Source organism: Carcharhinus amblyrhynchos, chromosome 15, assembly GCF_965287045.1.
Source record: "Carcharhinus amblyrhynchos chromosome 15, sCarAmb.v2.hapA, whole genome shotgun sequence".
NCBI classification, from domain to species: domain Eukaryota; kingdom Metazoa; phylum Chordata; class Chondrichthyes; order Carcharhiniformes; family Carcharhinidae; genus Carcharhinus; species Carcharhinus amblyrhynchos.
The window spans coordinates 37,509,679-37,528,561 of record NC_137338.1 but is presented as its reverse complement, the minus strand read 5'-3'; the positions used below and the strand labels follow the sequence as shown (position 1 = coordinate 37,528,561).

At 42.6% G+C, this 18,883-nt stretch overlaps 1 protein-coding gene across 1 annotated transcript in view; it reads right to left on the bottom strand.

Annotated features, from left to right (window-relative positions):
* Positions 1-1,300: 1,300 nt before the first annotated feature.
* efhc2 (EF-hand domain (C-terminal) containing 2) overlaps positions 1,301-18,883 on the bottom strand; it is a 53,488-nt gene continuing 35,905 nt past the window's right edge. The window contains exons 11-15 of the mRNA XM_080203829.1: positions 17,212-17,345; positions 13,988-14,185; positions 8,340-8,432; positions 6,823-6,925; positions 1,301-1,642 (exon numbers count right to left, since the gene is read on the bottom strand). Of these exons, the coding sequence (XP_080059955.1) occupies positions 1,547-1,642; positions 6,823-6,925; positions 8,340-8,432; positions 13,988-14,185; positions 17,212-17,345 (624 nt within the window). The 3' untranslated portion in view covers positions 1,301-1,546. The remainder of the gene's footprint in view (positions 1,643-6,822; positions 6,926-8,339; positions 8,433-13,987; positions 14,186-17,211; positions 17,346-18,883) is intronic.

The following is an 18,883-nucleotide window of genomic DNA, read 5'->3' as shown; positions in this document are numbered from 1 at the left end:
TCATCGGAACGTTGTCATTCAGAGCTCCAGACACACATTCCTTGAATATCTGCCACCTTCCTTCAGTACTTTTCCCTAAGAACGCCTCCTTCCAGTTTATTTGTCCAAGTAACTTCCTGACTTCTTCGTATCTCCCCTTACCCCAGACAAACACCTTCCTAGCCTGCCTGATCCTATCTCGTTCCAACGCAATTGTGAAGGAGATAGAATTATGGTCACCATTTCCAAGATGCCCTCCTACCGAAAGATCCATCACCTGCCCTGGTTCATTCGCCAGTACCAGGTCAAGTACAGCCTCTCCCCTCGTAGGCTTATCCACATACTGTGTCAGGAAACCTTCCTGAACACACCTAACAAACTCCTCCCCATCCAAACCCCTTACCCTAGGGATATTCCACATGGTGAAAATATTTGTTTTAGCAAACATGACATCAACCTCTTGCCTAATGTAGACATGAACTGCAAACTGATGTTGCTGATATTAACTGTTGCAACTTGGACGGAGCTAGAGGCAAAGATATTCAGAGCCATATAGTGATTTTGTCATGTGTACTGCCAACTGCAGCAATATTCAGCAATCTAGTAGTAGGTGGTAGCACAGGTCTGTGACAGCCCTCCTGATTAAGCAGAACCTCCTTAAACATTTGCTGCTCTGAGAAATGCATGTACATTACCCTGAATCTATTATCCACGTAATGGAGGATAAAGATTTTCACAATCTTGCACATGTGGTCCTTATGCCTGTTGCTGAAGTTCCTCTTCACCTAGTTGGAATAAATGTTCAAAAGAGGTTCCTATTTTCAGAAGAAGACAATGATTGTTCTTGACTTCAAGCTTCATGATTGCTGTCTACCCACTGCGAACAAAAAAAAACTTAACAAATCTGCATCCAGAAATAATTAGAAATAATGGCAAGTTGTCTATAGGAACTTAAATTAGAACAAGTTATTGTGTCTCTTTTTTATCACTGGAATGAGTCATTTCTGGTCACAATTGCCTGCAGATATCTTCCGTGCCCAAATTATGTCATAGGAACTCAATGTAAATAAATTCATCAGGCTTCTTTGCCTGTTCCAGGGTTACTGATTCACGACCTACCTCAAAAATAGCAAAAGGCAGGCCTCGAACAGTGAGTCAGCAATGTTTCTTTCAACTTTCAATCTACTACCATTGTGTGTGGCAAATACAGAAAAGGGGACATGGAAGCTCACCTGAGACATCTGACATTGTTCCAGAAAGTTGTTCTGCTGTGAAAAAATGTCATCCATACAAATCTGCAAAGTTTCAAAATATGCTGATTTATTATTGATTAATTAATCTATCAAATCCAAGTTACACATACAGAAACCATTCGGTAAAGCTCTTGTTGTTTCTTTGTTTTAAGCTGATTTCTAACTGTAATTATATTAATAACTTTAGTTACTGAAAGGATTTAATGATTTTTCACACATGCTAAAGTTCTATAATAAAGCAACAACTGATCTAGCAGAATTTTGTAAAAATCATTTCTGTAAGTTTTTTTTATCAGGACCTATGCTGTGTCACTTCACTCCTGCTTGCCAAATAAATCTTCAATGAAAGCTATATAGTTGATGCTCGTCACTTTCTTAATTGGAAATGCTCCACTCCCAGCTTTGTTAAGCTGAAATAACAAACAGCAGGAAGCAAAATTAGTTCAGGTTCTACACAGGAATTCAGCAAACAACTACACAATCTATACTCCCCTGATTTAATTGGACCTTTATTATGAATCACACCAATTTACCTTTCATTTTTGGTGTTGGCTATGGATGAATCCATCACACCAACGCAAGTGCATTGAAGCAGCACTCCTCTTTGGTCACATGAAGGCTGTAGATCCCACCCCAAATTCTGAGGGTGAGTTAATTTAAATACTTGGAGCAAAATGCTCAAATCTGTTAAGTCCTTTGTCCGAGAAACTATGACCAATCCAAGGTTCTCAATAGAATGTGCACATGCTCTCAGCTGGTGAGAGTCCCATCAAGGTGAAGTACTCACACTCACTCCTTTCCCCACTGAAATTTCCTGCATATTTCACATGGGACAAGTTTCAGCACCCATTAGGCAATCTGCCCATTCTCCACCCTAGAACTTAATTACAATTTTGGCTGCTGCTTTCTTTTGTACAAAGTGAAAAGATAGACAGATGTTCTAATAAGAATCATAGATAGAGGCCATCATTGGTACATTCTATAGACAAGAAATTAGTAGGAAATGTGCAGCAGAGCAAATCTGTGAGGCAGTTAAAGAGAAGTGCAAAATTATAGATTAGTTATAATGTAGGACATTAATTAGTCTAATATAGAATGGGATAGAAATAGCCGGGTAGGCAATGGGAACAGGGGAGTGGGGCAAAGAATTTCTGAAGGGTGTTCAGGTAAGTATGAATGATCTGTATGATTCAGGTCCAATAAGATAGATGATTCTGCGGAATAAGCTGGGTCAAGTGGATGAAATGTCAGAGGGTATCTTTAGTGGACAGTGATCATTGTATCAAAAGGCTTAGGATAGTTATGAAGCCATCGAGGATGGTAATATTTTCCTCCCGAATGGGCCTTCTCAAATCCCACTTCACCTTCATTCCACCATCTGTAACTAAGAATCAATTTAGCCATGTAATACCCCTTTTGGATCATAAAGTAAGCAGTAGCCACATAGCTGACAATTTGCTACTGAAATTACCTCACGAGCCCTTAAATTACGCTATTAGAATTAGCCCATACATGGTTAATGCATTTGCTTTTATTTTAGTATAGACATTTAAATAACGGAGTAATGCTTTGGCCTAAGAGAATGGAATGCAAAATTTCAAACAAATTCATTAATTATTTGTATACAGGTAACCCACAGTATAATTTCAAAGGGTTGATCTTGTGCATTATTCAGGGTACATTGACAGCCATTTCCCCAGATCCATGACATTACAAATACTGAGGAAATGCTTGCCACTATCTAATTTCTCACTGCCGTGTCCTGCACAATTTTCACGAAGATGAAAGCATTATGTAATATATCTCATAAATGAAATCTAGATTTTTGCTGATTCTATGGTTATGTAAAACAATTATAAAGTATTGCTGTGCTTATAAATTAAACCAGCTAACGATTTATTTAGCCAATTAATTTGGGAATGGCATGGTATTGTAGCATGTTGTTTTAAAATACTTCATTCTCCATTTAACTAATTTTAATTTTTTTTAGCTAAATTTTCATTCACTTCATCCCTATTCTCTTTTATGTTTCACAGTGATACAGATTAAGTTGGTGTGTTGCTACTGAGTCAGAAACAACTCAAAATTGGGAACATTTAGCAAATCAGGTATCAGTCATGGAGAGAGGATCAGCTGACGTATAGTGATTTATAAACAAGTATTCCATCTCCAGCTGAGATGACTATAAATACGGTAACACTATCAAATCAGTACTAACTAAAACATTTTTACTCCCGCTCATGATTTTTTCTGCAACTTTAAAGAGATGTTCAATGTGACTAATTAGTCTAATATAGAATGGGATAGAATTATTCGGGTAGGTAATGGGAACAAGGGAGTGGGGGAAAGAGTTTCTCAAGGGTGTTCAGGTAAATATGAATGATCTGTATGGTTCGGGTCCAATAAGATAGAAGGCATTGCTGGCCTGATTCTGTGGAATAAGCTAGGTCAAGTGGATCAAATGTCAGAAGGTAACATTTAGTGGACAATGATCATAATATCATAAGGTTTAGGATAGTTATGAAGCCATCGAGGATGATAATATTTTCCTCCTGAATGGGCCTTCTCAAATCCCACTTCACCTTCATTCCACCATCTGTAACTAAGAATCAATTTACCCGAGTAGTACCCCTTCTGGATCATAAAATAAGCAATAGCCACATAGCTGACAGTTTGCTGAATGCCGTAAGTATAAGGCTCCTGAGGAATTATCTTCTGAATGCTGTAAGTATGGGGCTCCTGAGGAATTACATTTTAAAAACACATTGGACTGTATTTTACCAAGGTGCAAAATGGTAAGGAAGGTGGGGGGTGTAGTGCCCATTGCCTTCCTGCTGCTACTGGCATTTCACCAGCAATGGGTGGGCCCTCCACTATGCGGGGAAACAGCTTGGTGAAGCCTCACAGTGGACTTCAGGAGGGGACTCATTTTCAAGTTCTTTGTAGTCACAGTGGGATTCTCCCATGGATAATTATGACCCTCGCAAGAACAACCCATCTGCCCTCACACCAACATGTCTGCCTCCACTCCTCGCCAGGACCTTCCCACTTACTGCCTGGGAGGGTGGCTTATTCCCATGGTGTTCTCTCTGGTAGGATGGCGCCAGTGAGCTGCCAACCCCCTAATTGACAAACAGCTCTTATGGGTGGCTTCCATCCTTTCAAGGAAGAGGAATATCTACAACAACTAATTAGTTGCTGGATGGCTAAAAATGTAGTTGGAGGTCTCAGAAATGGCCAAGGTGGTGGTGTTGCCCCACTCTTTTGGGTCAGTTGTCTGGGACCTGCTGCACGGCCAGTGGGCGTAGGAATATATCAAGAATTGTTCTTTTTGTATTCATCTTTGAAATGTGAGCATCACTGATAAGGCCAGTATTTGCTGACCATCTCTAATTTCCCTTGAGAAGGTGCTGGTGAGCTGTAATCCAAGTGACAAACTTGGAGGGGAATTTGGTGGTGTTCCCATGTATTTGCTGCCCTTGTCCTTCTGGATGGTAGAGGTTGCAAGTTTGGAAAGTGCTGTTGCAGGAACTTCGGCATGTCACTGCAATCATCTTGTAGATGGTACACACTACTTCCACTCTGTGACAATTGTGGAGGGACTGAATGTTTAAGGTGGTGTGTAGACTGTGGATCAAGCAAACTATTTTGTTTTGGGTGTTGTCAAGCAACTTGCGTGTTTTTGGAGCTGCATGCCTCTGGTAAGTGGTGAGTATTCCATTACAATCCTGACATGTACCTTGTAGATGGTGGGTAGGATTTGGGAGGCAGGAGGTGAATTACTTGCCACAGCCTCTCTCCCACTTAGTTGTGTTTCTGGTCAATGATAGTCCCCAGGATGTTGATAATCAGGCATTCAAAGGTGACACTAGTGGGGTAAGCCATTCGGCCCTTTGAGTCTGCTCTGCCAATCATTTTAATCATGGCTAATCATCAAACTCAATATCCTTATTCCTCCTTCCCCCATGTCCCTTGATCCCTTTAATCCCAAAAGTTATATCTAATTTCTTCTTGAAATCAGGCACATTGGCCTTAACTCCTTTCTGTGATAATGAATTCCACACATTCACTATCCTCAGGATGAATTTCTCCTTACCTCAGTTCTAAAAGATTTACCCCTTATCCTCAAACTATGAGCCCTAGTTTTGGACACCCCCACCATCGGGAACATTCTTTCTGAATCTACCCTGGTTAATCCTGTTAGAATTTTATAAGTTTCTAGGAGATCCTCTCTCTCTTCTAAATTCCAGTGACTATAATCCTAACCAGCTTAGTCTCTCCTCGTATGACAGACCTGCCATCCCAGGAATCAGCCTGGTAAACTTTCGTTGTACTCCCGCTATAGCGAGGACATCCTTCCTCAGATTAGGACACCAAAACTGTGCACAATACTCCAGGTGTGGCCTCACCAAGCTCTACACAATTGCAACAAAACATCCTTGTCTCTTTACTCAAACAGTAGGACTAGGGGGCACAGCCTCAAGATAAAGGGGGGGCGTTTTAGAATGGAGTTGAGGAGGAACTTCTTCACTCAAAGGGTGGTGAATCTCTGGAATTCTCTACCTATTGAAGTGGTGGAGGCTGCCTCGCTAAATATTTTCAAGAAGCGGGTTAATGGGTTTTTGATAAGAGAGGGGATTAAGGGTTATGGGGAGAGGGCCGGAAAGTGGAACTGAGCCACGACAGATCAGCCATGATCTTATTGAATGGCGGGGCAGGCTCGAAGGACCAGATGGCCTACTCCTGCTCCTATTTCTTATGTTCTTATGTTCTTAAATCCTCTCACTGTGAAGGCCAACATTCCATTTGCCTTCTCTATTGCCTGCTGTACCTGCATCCTTACTTTCAGCCACTGATGCACTAGGACACCAAAAGTCTTGCTGAATGTCCACTTCTCTCAATTTACATTCATTCAAGTAATAAATTTGTCTTCCTATTATTGCTACTGAAGTGGATAACCTCACATTTATCCACATTACATTGCATCTGCCATGCATATGCCCACTCACTCAGCCTGTCCAAATTATGCTGAAGCATTTCTGAATCCTCTTCACAGCTCACCCTCCCACTCAACTTTATATCGTCTGCAAATCTGGAGATAATACATTCAGTTCCCTCTTCCAAATAATTAATATATAATGTGAACAGTTGGAGTTCTAGCACATATTCCTGTGGAACCCCACCAGTCACTGACTGCCAATCAGAAAAGGACCCATATATTCCAATTAATGCTTATTGCTTGCCATTTGTGTGATACCAATGTCACTTGTTACTTATCAGCCCAAGTCTATGTTTTGCTGCATGTGGGCACAGATTGCTTCATTATCTCAGGAGTTACGAGTGGTACTCAATACCATGCAATCAACAGTCTATATCCCTACTTCTGTCCTTCTCAAACATACAGGTACTGCTTGGGGAGAATATTAATCCTTTACATCCTCTTGGAACTTTGTAAATAAATAAGTATTTGTTTCAAGTAAAGCAAAATAGATCAGCAATCTAGTAAAAGCTGTATATTTTTTATTAGTATTTCAACATTGGGAGCCTGCAAAGCAACTAGATGCATTATATGTTACATTATGAGTCCTACCTGCAAAGGAAACGTTACTTCTACAGATGGTACAGGATTTTCTCGCCAGTTCAAGCCTAAGATAAGGTTCTTGTATGCCACTTGTCCATCAGCACCTAGAAAACTTAAATTGTTTTGAAATAAATGTGATGAGACAATAGGAATGGAGTTGTATTCTTATAAAGTATAGCGTACACTCTCTGGCCTCACACCATCTGTTCTCACCAACCATTATAAGTGACTTCAAATAAACTATTCCCTTAAATAACAAATCTGAAGTGTACTCCACAGTTCCTAGACTGTGAGATAATTTCTCAAACCTGCCACACTGATTGTGTATTCTTTGGAAGATATGTTCTATTTGGATGGGGAGCATTATTTCAAGTAGCATAGTGTCTCAACTTGAAAGATAAGATTTTATCCCAGCTATTATTTGCAGAATTATGGCTAACCACAACAATAAAAGGAGTGAAATAGCACAGACATTAGCTACAATAAATGCAGCAAAACTTGTATAATTAGGCTATATCTCTCCATTACGTGGTGGTGCAATCTGTTGGATCAGCAATTTGCAGTGTTACTTATCAGAGGACTTTGGACTCTTTATCCCACATGCCACTAATCCATGTTGCAATTGGCTGAGCTCCGAGTGGCGGTCAGACACTTGCCCATAAAGAGAAAATCTGAAGCAGGCACCTTCAGGCAAAACTCATGTGCCCCCTAGTGGTCCATTCAGAGCACCTTCAGCAACTCCTCCACAATAAGTCAGTGGCTTCCATGTTGTTATAAATTCCCCTGCAAAATGTTTCATTCACTGGCATGGGATCCTGTCTCATTTACTATTCAGGTTGTATAATTATCGCATCAGTAGCACTTGCAAATAATAGTTCCCAGCTGTTTGTGCTGAAGTGCAGAGCACACAGATTTAAATTACTTGAAGTTAAACTGCTATTTACTTTCCCAAAAGCTGCAGATCTATATGCTCCTTCCTTCTGATACCATTCACTTTCCACTAGACACAAGGTCATTGCCAAAAGAACCCAGATGATGAAAAGGTGTGTTGCCAGAAGACCTTTACCGGTTGACAACAAACCAAGAGTCCGTCAAAACTTTCCAGAGTTTAATCTGAGAGCAACTAAATATCATTTTGCTTATCACCGAGAAAAGCTGTGATCACACTTTGTACGATTTGTGCTTGGTGAACAGGTCAAAGGACTGTCTGTAGCAATACAGGTGACAGTCCCAAAATTAGCTGGACCCCAATTTGCATATGAATTTTATGTTTGTCTGTTTTGGGCACAATTTTTTTTCTCAAATTCTGTAGTTGCCAATGCCTCATTTCACCCCAAATATGAGCATGAAAATTGACTATCATGCATGTGGAATCCTATTATAATTCTTACAATGTTCTAATGCAAACCATTCCCGTTCCAATTTTTCTCTCTGGAGAGTTAATGCTGTTATCACACAACTGCGATAGATAGACAATTAGTTAATGATTGCACATAACAGAATTTCTGTTTGTTGAATAAACCTACTTTGAAATAAGTTCATCAAGAACATCATTTGGTATAGGCAGCTGGAAACCTTTCAAAATATTTCTGCTTTCCTGGACTGGTAAGAATCCAGTTCTGTTAAAAAAAGGGGAAAAACATTGAATAGTCACGACTTGCACACATGAAGAATCCAATGACAAGGCCAGCTATTGGTATAGGTAAGGAGAAAACACACATGAAAAAACTTGGTGCTGAGTTTCCAAATTTTTTTCAGAACTTGTGCTGTAACATTGCATAATAAAAGATGGAAGAAATTTGCAATTTAGTGCTGGACATTATTTTCCTGGGTATTTTTAACTATGTAAATCATGCAACCATCAAGGTTCCTTCCTCAGTATATATAGCCACACTGTTCAAATACATAGGAGCCTCCCAGATTGTTGCTGCCTCCACAATCACTGTAACTTTATACAAAAAAATGGTTTAATAGCTCCTTATGTCAAAACAGACAAAGATAAGCAAGTAGTTGCTGAGATGAAGAGGGTTTTTTTTCAAAGATGTTCTCTCACTTTTTGATAACTGACATTTGATTTAATCTTAATATAAAGCTTTCATCCCTTCCCAGAATTTTGATCCATGCAATCCAAAATCGACACTCAAATCAATTTTAGATAAGAGTTAATTATACACTTGATGCCATCATCATGGAGGAGCAGATGCAGCAGCAAAGAATACAGGTCAGGAAAATGCATGTAAAGTAATTCTTCAAGGACCTCTCTGAAGAACTGCACATGAGACAACTGCACCTTCCCAAGGATGATAATGGACATTCTGCCATCTTCAACACAAATATTTACATGTTATTCTGCTCCTGCAATGGCTTTGCTGGTGTTAACTGAAGAGACAACAGCTTCCCAGCTGCTTCAAATCCTTCCAGGTAGTCATCAGATGCTTGGAAAGGTTATTGTTTGTGGCCGGTGTGTGTGTTGGGGAAGGGAGAACTGGCAAACTGTTTCCCTCAGTAATGCTTCTCCTAATCTGAACAAAGAATAAAGAAAACAAATAAAAATACAGCACAGGAACAGGCCCTTCAGCCCTCCAAGGCTGTGCTGATCATAATGCTCTAACTAAACTAAAAAAAAGTCTTTACTCGATCTGTATCCCTCTATTTCCTCCATATTCGTGTACCCATCCAGCTGCCTCTTAAAATGGTGCTAATGTGCCTGTTTCCACCACCTTCTTTAGCAGCTTGTTTTCTGTGTGAAAAACTTCCCCAGCACAGCTCCCTTAAACTTTCCCCTTCTCACTTTGAACCTGTGCCCCCTTTGTAATTGACACTTCTGTCCTGGGAAAAAGCTTCTGATTATCCACCCTGCCTATGCCTCTCAGAGTTTTGTAAACCTCTATCAGGTCTCCCCTCTTTCCAGAGAAAATAATTCTAACTTATTCAACCTCTCCTCATAGCCAAACCTCTTGAGACCAGGCCATGACTTGCAGAAAGTCCAATCAGAAAGAGGTGCACCAGTCCCTTAAGGTAACAGGAGAGATGGATAAAGTGGTTAAGAAAGCATATGGTATACTTGCCTTTATTAGATGAGGCATAGAGTTTAAGAGCAACGAGGTTATGCTGGAACTGTATTAAACATTGGTTAGGCCATAGCTAGGGTATTGTGTGCAGTTCTGGAATCCACATTATAGGAGATAATGTGATCGCATTGAAGAGGGTGCAGTGGAGATTTAATAGGATGTTGTCTGGACTGGAGTGTTTTAGGTATGAAGCGAGATTGGATTAACTGGGGTTGTTTTCCTTGGAGTAGGGGAGACTGAGAGGGACATGATTGAGGTGTATAAAATTATGAGGGACATAGATAGACAAGGAGAAACTTTTCCCCTTGGTGGAGGAATCAATGACCAAAGGGCATACATTTAAGATAAGGGGCAAGAATTTAGAGGGAATGTGAAGAAAATGTTTTCACCCAGTGGGTGCTGGGCATGTGGAACTCACTGCCTGAAAGAGTAGTGGAGGCAGAGACCCTTACAACATTTGAAAAGTATTTACGTGTGCACTTGCCAAGGCATTTAAGGCTATGGACCAAGTGCTGGAAAATGGGATTAAAATAGTTAGGTGATTGCTTTTAACTGATGCAGACATGATGGGTCGATGGGCCTTTTCTATGATGTAGATCTCTGTGACTGGTAAATCTGCATTTGCTAGCCACTCTTAGCTGCCTGAAGAAGGTGGAACCGATGCCACAAATAGGGCCCGATTTTACCATTTTCATTCTAATTGCTGAATCTGGGTGTAATGCAGAACCGACTTAGAAACCTGCTCCCAGGCGCCCCCATACGCTCTCAGCCATCTCCAGTCCCATTCGCGCTGTGGGCGGGGCTTAGTACTGCCAGAACGATCAGAGCTCTGAATTGCGCATGCGCAGTTGGAAAAAGATTGGAAAAAGCATGCTCGTGTCAGATCGCTCCCAGGCTGCAGAAAGTGGAAAAAGTGGCCCGGGAACAAAAAGTGGGAGCAATGGTGCACACTCACATCACTGTCCCTTTATCCACCTCCATACTACCCACACACATCACTGTCCCCTTTATTCACCTCCATACTACCCACACACATCACTGTCCCCTTTATTCACCTCCACACTACCCGTACACATCAGTCCCCTTTATCCACCTCCACACTACCCATACACATCAGTCCCCTTTATCCACCTCCACACTATCCATACACATCACTGTCCCCTTTATCCACTTCCACACTATCCATACACATCACTGTACCCTTTATCCACCTCCACACTACCCATACACATCACTGTCCCCTTTATCCACCTCCACACTACCCATACACATCACTGTCCCCTTTATCCACCTCCACACTACCCATACACATCACTGTACCCTTTATCCACCTCCACACTACCCATACACATCACTGTCCCCTTTATCCACCTTCACACTACCCATACACATCACTGCCCCCTTTATCCACCTCCACACTACCCATATACATCACTGTCCCCTTTATCCACTTCCACACTACCCACACACATCACTGTCCCTTTTATCCACCTCCACACTACCCACACACATCACTTTCCCCCTTAAGTACTCCCGCACTACCCACACACATCAGTCCCCATTATCCATACCCCCACTACCCACATACATCACTGTCCTCCTTATCCACCCTCCCTACCCACACACATCACTGTCCCCCTTACCCACGCCCCACTACCGACACACATTACTGTCCCCCTTATTCAACCCCCCCCTACCCACACACATCACTGTCCCCCTTACCCATACCCCACTACTGACACACATTACTGTCACCCAACCCCCCACAACCCACACACATCACTGTCCCCCTTATTCACCTCCACACTACCCACACATCTCACTGTCCCCCTTATCCACTCCCCACGACCCAGACACATCACTGGCCCCCTTATCCAAACCCCCACTACCCACACACATCACTGTCCCCCAACCACCCATCCTGCTACCCACACACATCGCTGTCATCCTTATCCGCCCCTCCCCCACTACCCACAGACTCTCCGTTATCCACCCCTCCAATACCCAGACACATCACTGTCCCCCTTACCCACCCCCCACTACCCACACACATCACTGTCCCCCTTATCCAACCCCCCCACTACCCACACACATCACTGTCCCCCTTATCAACCCCTCCCCCACTAGCCATAGACTGTCCCCGTTATCCACCCCCCATTACCCATAGACATCACTGTCCCCCTTATCCACCCCCTATTACCCCACACATCGCTGTCCCCCTTATCCACTCCCCTACTACCCACACACTTCACTGTCCCCCTTATCCACCCCGCCACTACCCACACACATCACTGTTCCCCTTATCCACCCCCCCCCACTACGAAGACCGATTGCCAACCATGCCTCCATCCCCCTCCACTGATCACCCGCAGAGTGGCAGCGGACCCCCCTGCGACCCCCCCCCCCGTGCCTCCAGCATCTGCCCCCAACCCTCAAAACCACCAGTGAGCGATCAGACCTCCCCTCCCTCCCCGACCAGAGATACATTTGACCCGCCTCCCTCCCCCACCATCCCCACCCCCAGAGATTGGTCTGGCCTCACTCACCCCCCCACCCCAGCCTGAGGAACAGCTGACCCGCCTCCTTCTCCATCCCCACCAATGATAGGCCCTCCCCACCCCCCAAAGCCCCCTATCCTCCCACCCCCTCAACGCTCTGCTCTCTCCCCCGACTGCCCAGAGATATATCTGACCCGCCTCTTCATTCTCCCTCTCCCACCAGACAACGATCTGGCTGCACTCTTCTCCCCCCCACCAACCAGAGAATGATCTGACCCGCCTCCCTCCATCCCCCACCACTGATCTGAGTCAGAGAGCTGTTGGAAGCAGCGAATGCGCTCTTCAGCAGCTGGAGTGTCCAATTCAGACTTTCATTTATCAGGTCCATGATGGCGCGGTTTGGGATTGGCAAATGCGGTGATTAAGGGGGAAATGCTGATAAAGTTGGGCGGGCAGTTCATTAATTCAATTTAAATACATGCAAATGCATTTAAATCACAATTGTGCTCGCTTTTACCACGTTTTCGTGCCCAAAAACGGGCCCAACACAATGGTAAAATCAGGCCCATAGAGTAGACCAGAAAGGGGTGGTAAGTTCATTTTCTTGAAGGACGTTTGTGAACCAATGGCTGCAATTAGCCATAATATTCTTGGGTTAGGTACACGCAATCAGATAAGTTTTCCACTCCTGGTACTTTCACTGCTGCTTCACAGTGCCAGGGATCCAGGTTCGATTCCTGGCTTAGGTCACTGCCTGTGTGGAGTCTGCACTTTCTCCCAGTGTCTACATAGGTTTCCTCCAGGTTCCTCTCACAGTCTGAAAGATGTGTTGGTTGGGTGCATTGGCCATGCTAAATTCTCCCTCTGTGTACCCAAACAGGCGCCGGAGTGTGGCGACTAGAGGATTTTCACTGTAACTTCATTGCAGTGTTAATGTAAACCTACTTGTGACACTAATAAATAAACTTAAAACTTAAAAACTTAGGTGTCTGTGGATTTGTCCTAATTAGTCTTGATTGTGATGCTATTCATGATCAAATAGCCACCATTCTCGTAGGCTTATGTTAAAAATTGGGCACCTGGTTGAGGTAACAAGGGTAATTTGTGCCCATGAACTTACCATGGAAGAAAGGGGAACAAAAATTGGCTAAACCAAATTTCAGCAAAGTGTGTATGGAATTGTGCTATTCAATGCATTTGTAAATGTATTTGGCCTCGATGTAATAAAATTCTGTCATTATTCTCTCTTATTTGGTTCCGGTTGTTTACACGATTACTATAAAATTTTAAGTACAGATTTGAGAAAGAACAAAATGGCTAGATAATTTATAGATGAATTTCATGTAAAATCACAAAGCTAAAATGTTGCTTTGGTATCACTGATCTAGAAAAGTGTAAATATTACTTCTATGATTCTAATGAATTGATTTCATAAACAGATGAGATGTTTACAGCCCTGTACTTTAGGATTACTGCCGGCAGAATCTAACTTGAGAAATATGAGTAATATAGTTAAATATTACATTATAAAATCTCTAGAAGAATACTAGGAATTTATGCTGATAACTGACATTGTTGCCTGATATTAATTGCTACATTTGCTACCTTTGTCGATCCTCATACATGAAGGCCTCAGATATTTTGACAAAATCTTCAAAGGCATTCTTTCTCAATGCCTCTTGGACAATGTGTAGTATGAGACAAATGTCTGTCTTTTGCTCTTCACGAATACTATAGTAACGGCCTATTGTCATGACTTCATGTTCAGTGAGCAGGCCTTCTCCGATCTGAATTATAATATTCCTGTTCAGAAACAAGAATAACTAAATTCTTACAGGCAATAATAATCCTCTGTAATATATTAAAAATGGGAATAAATGTAAACGTTCAAATATATTGCATCTGTAGGTGTTACTATATACGTAATGTTATCTGGCTAACTGATAGCAATTAGGAAACAAATAACATTACATACCATCTTGCTTAGCTGTAAGGAGTGCAGAAGCATTCTCCTTCAGGGAAAAAAAAATCACACAATATAGCCCCCCCATACAAGTCCAAGTAATTAGAAAAAGAACAATAAATAATCATTGTACACATGAAGTCAAATTTCATAAATTCAAGTGCTATCATTAAACGTCAATGGATGGTTAATGTGAGTGAGTAGGTAATCAATCTAAGAAATGAATATGAAAACTGGGCAAAGTTTTCAGCTGATGGGATTCTCCTCATTGTGGACTACAGTTTGTTCAGAATTTCTGAGACTCTTCTGCTGAAGTTAGGTCAGACAAATGGGAGAATCTCCATTGAAACTATCTTTACCAGGCCATTATCTCATCCAAAATGTGAGAATACATAGAAATGAAAATTCCATCCTCTCGTCTTTGCACATACTCTCACGTGCACTCTTCCAGATATTCCAACGGCAAACTGATACATTTTAGTGCGACAAAGTCAGGTACAGATTAAGCTTTTAAATTTTACCAAGAGAATGTGCAGAGTGACAATGTAAAGTAATAAACATAGGCATTAATAATGATAATGGGCTTGCTTAACTTTTTTTCATCTGGGCACTGAGAATTGGAGTTTAGAAGATTAAGAGATTTAGAAGATTGAAACATATAATATCCTGAGGGGGTATTGATCGAGTGGATGTGGAGGCTAGTTGCCAGGGTGTGTTTGAGAGACCGAGGGTCTGTGTGCAACAAGTGTGAGAGAATGCGATTCTGTCTGTGAAAGAGGGAGTTTGTTAAAGTGAGACAGTGGCTGGGATTTTCTGTCCTCCCACCCTCTCCTGGTCCTGCTGATGTCAATGGGATTTCCCATTGAATCCACACCTGCATACCGGGAAACACACAGCTGCAGTGTGCTATCAATGGGCAGGAAGATTGACTGGCATGAACAGCCAGAAGATCTCGCCCACTATGTTTGAGTCAGAGAAAGAGTGTGAGAGAGAAAGTGTGTGTGTGTGTGTGTGTGTGTGTGTGTGTGTGTGTGTGTGTGTGTGTGTGTGTGTGTGTGTGTGTGTGTGAGAGAGAAAGTGTGTGAGACTGTGTGTGACAGAGTGCATGTGAGAGAAAGTATAAGAGAGAAAGTATGCGTATGTGAGAGTGTGCTACATGAGAGTGTGAGACTGTGTGTAAAAGAAAGAGCATGTGTGACAGAAAGTGTATGAGAGAGTGTGCATAAGAGAGAGAGTGTGACAGAGTGCTTGCTGTTTGAGAGAGAATGTATATGGGAGGGAGAGAGAGAATGTGGGAAGGGAGACAGAGTGCGTATGTGGGAGACAGAGAGAGTGAGTGTGTATATGTTAAAGAGCAGGAGAGTGTGTGCTTGTGTGTCCGCGTGAGAGAGTTGGAAAATTTAAAACTGGTGGATCACTGTTTAAAAATAAGGGATCACCCACTTAAAACGGAGATGAGGTGAAAACGTTTCTCTCAGAGGGTCAAGGGTGTTTGGAACTCTCTTTCTGAAAAGAATATGGAAGCTGAAGGCGAAATCTTACCAAAAATTGGCTGTTTGTTCCGGCATGAAAAACAGAGTTTTTCCAGTCAACAGCACTGGTGTGTTTTCTGGCCGAATCTTATGCCTCATTAGAGATCATTTTTATGCCCATGAGTTTTATGCTGCTCCAGCGGCATATTCGCTCTGACTCACCTGCCCTGCAATGACTTAAGTGCTGCGAACATTGAAGAACTCTATTTAAAAGGCTCCCCAGCACTTGTTACAGAACAACTGCTGGAGGGTTTAGGACAAGAAGGCAGCACTGTGCTTTTTGTACGGGGCCCCACACTAGGATGCTGGATGGAGTGGAGCAGAGGTGGGACACCCGCTATCCCTGCTCCAGGACACTGCCTTCCAGCAGGTTCACCACCCCCACTTGAAATGCAGTGGCAGCCCTGGTCACTGCATGCGCACTCCAGAAAAGGACAGGCAGTAGTGTCAGGAGTAGATGAATGAGGGTCTCCCACTGGACTCTCTCATACATCTGTTGCACCCTTAACCCTGCTGCTATGCTCCTCACACTCCAGCTCCCACCCAAGCCCCAGGCCTGCCACACCTCATCAGCATCTTAAATGTCAACACTCCCACCTACTCTCTTTCTCTTTGTGACATTGCAGGACAAAATGGAACACAACAGACTTCAGCAGGTGCACCCAACTGGAGTCATGCCTAAGCTCCAAACCCTCACACATTTTGGGAAGCGAGCTCTCAAGCCGGCCAGGAGTGAGAAAAATTGTACCTATGCTGCTGGTGAATTGGAGGGAGCAGAGAAACATGAGAATCCTCAACACACATGCTGTCATTCCTCAAGTCTCAAGTGAGTAATCAATGTTCCTCCATAGCCCCTGCAATGCACTGATGCCATGTCCCTTCATGAGGATGGTCCAGCAGAACAGGCTGGACCACCCTCATGACTCCAGACCCACTAGACCACAATAGTTCAGAGGGGAACTTCTCCAACCCCACTGCCGAAGAGGCATCACAGCTGTCACCTATACCCTGCACCAGCACAGACACTCACACCTTAGTGGGCAGGTTTCTGAGTCACTTGTGGATAAGCATCTCACAACTGAAGATCCACAGCAAGTGGAGGCAGGGATGTCCCAGAGAACTGGCATTCAGAGGGATGCTGGAGCATAGGACTCTGCCGATGATGTGTCCCTGGGCCCGGTCATCCCACAGCTGCTGGAGTTTCAAAGGCAGAGTCACGAGGATCAGGAGGGCTGACTGCAGGACTTCCCTCCCCAAAACACATGGACCATCACGTTGTGAATACTGTGAGAAAACATTATTGGTTCATAGCAAATACATATTTTGGAGCTCACCTGAAATCATCATAATTTATTATGCCAGTTCGTTTTTGATCATGAGCTGAAAGCATCCTTTTTATTTCAAGGGAATGTAAATCCCCAGTTGTTTTAAGCTTGGTCAGAATTGTGCAAATATTAGCCTTTTGGTACTAGTGCAAAAGAAGTTTAGAAAAAATTAAGATTAAATCATGGAATAAAATAAAGAGTAAAAATACTGTGAATGAAACTATTACCAAATTAGAAAATTAACACTTGTATTTTTCTGACAATTTAGTGGTTAATGCCTTTATTAAAGCAACAGCTAAAGTAACGAAATACATTCCTCATTGTTTTTCTGTTACTATCACAGGCAGTAATTTTGAAGCTTTGAAGCTCATGGCTGATATCATTATTTGCTTATTATTCCTGATTCCTTTACTATTTTGATTCATTCTTGAGAAGCCCATGTATCTGAAATTGCCAGAGTTATAGCCCATCCAGGACAAAGCAGCCCATTTGATTGGCACCACATCCACAAACGTCCACGCCCTCCATCTCTGAAACTCAATAGCAGCAGTGTGTACTCTACAAGATGCACTGTACCAAAGATCCTTAGACAACCAAATGCACAGCTACTTCCAGATAGCAGGACAAGGGCAACAGATAAATGGGAACACCACCACCTGCAAGTTCCCCTCCAAGCCACTCACCATCCTCTCTTGGAAATATATCACTGTCCCTTCGCAGTCCCTGGGTAAAACTCTTAGAATTCCCTCTCTAACAGCATTGTGGGTCAACCCACAGCATGTGCACTGCAGCGATTCAAGAATGATGTGGGTATGCCGGTGTTGGACTGGCGTAAACACAGTAAAAAGTCTGACAACACCAGGTTTTAGTCCAACCTATTTATTTGATAATATACTCACAAGCTTTCGAAGGACACCCTCTTCGTCAGGTGAATGGAGATTACTCTAAACTGTCTGTGCTTTATATGCTCTGTCTGAGGCCAGAACTCTCCATTCACCTGACGAAGAGGGTGTCCCTCGAAAGCTTGTGAGTATATTATCAAATAAATAGGTTGGACTAAAACCTGGTGTTGTCAGACTTTTTACTGCGATTCAAGAAGGCAGCTCACAACCATCTTCTCAAGGGCAACTAGGTATAGGCAATAAATGCTGGCCAATCAGTAATGCCCACGTCCCATGATTGAATAAAAAAAAGAACAGTGAGTGCTGGGTAACTTACGTTGCACATAATTGTGCATGCAAATTCATCTTTTGTTCTCTAGGAAAAGTAGGATGTTTGTATCTTTGTTCAGTATGATATTGGGTTTGAAATACAATCAGCTCTACATGTCTTATCTGGTTCTCCATTATTATGTGACCTCTACCATATGGTAGCTCCCAGCCATCTTAAGATCAGTTCAATAAAGACCTCCCACTATGAAGTCACTGATGAGGCACTGCAAACATTAAACAATACTCTTTCCTAACACCATGTTTTTCCTGGGCATCTGCATGAACTTTTGTATTGCCTTTTCCAGTTTTCCCTCTTGATACCATCCGAAGGCCCAAATTAAAAGAATTACTTGAGTTCTTATGCCATACTGAGAGATTGTGGACTGAAATGGATCATGTCATAGAGGTTTACAGCATGGAAACAGGCCCTTTGGCCCACTTGTCCATGCCGCCTTTTTTTAAACTAATCT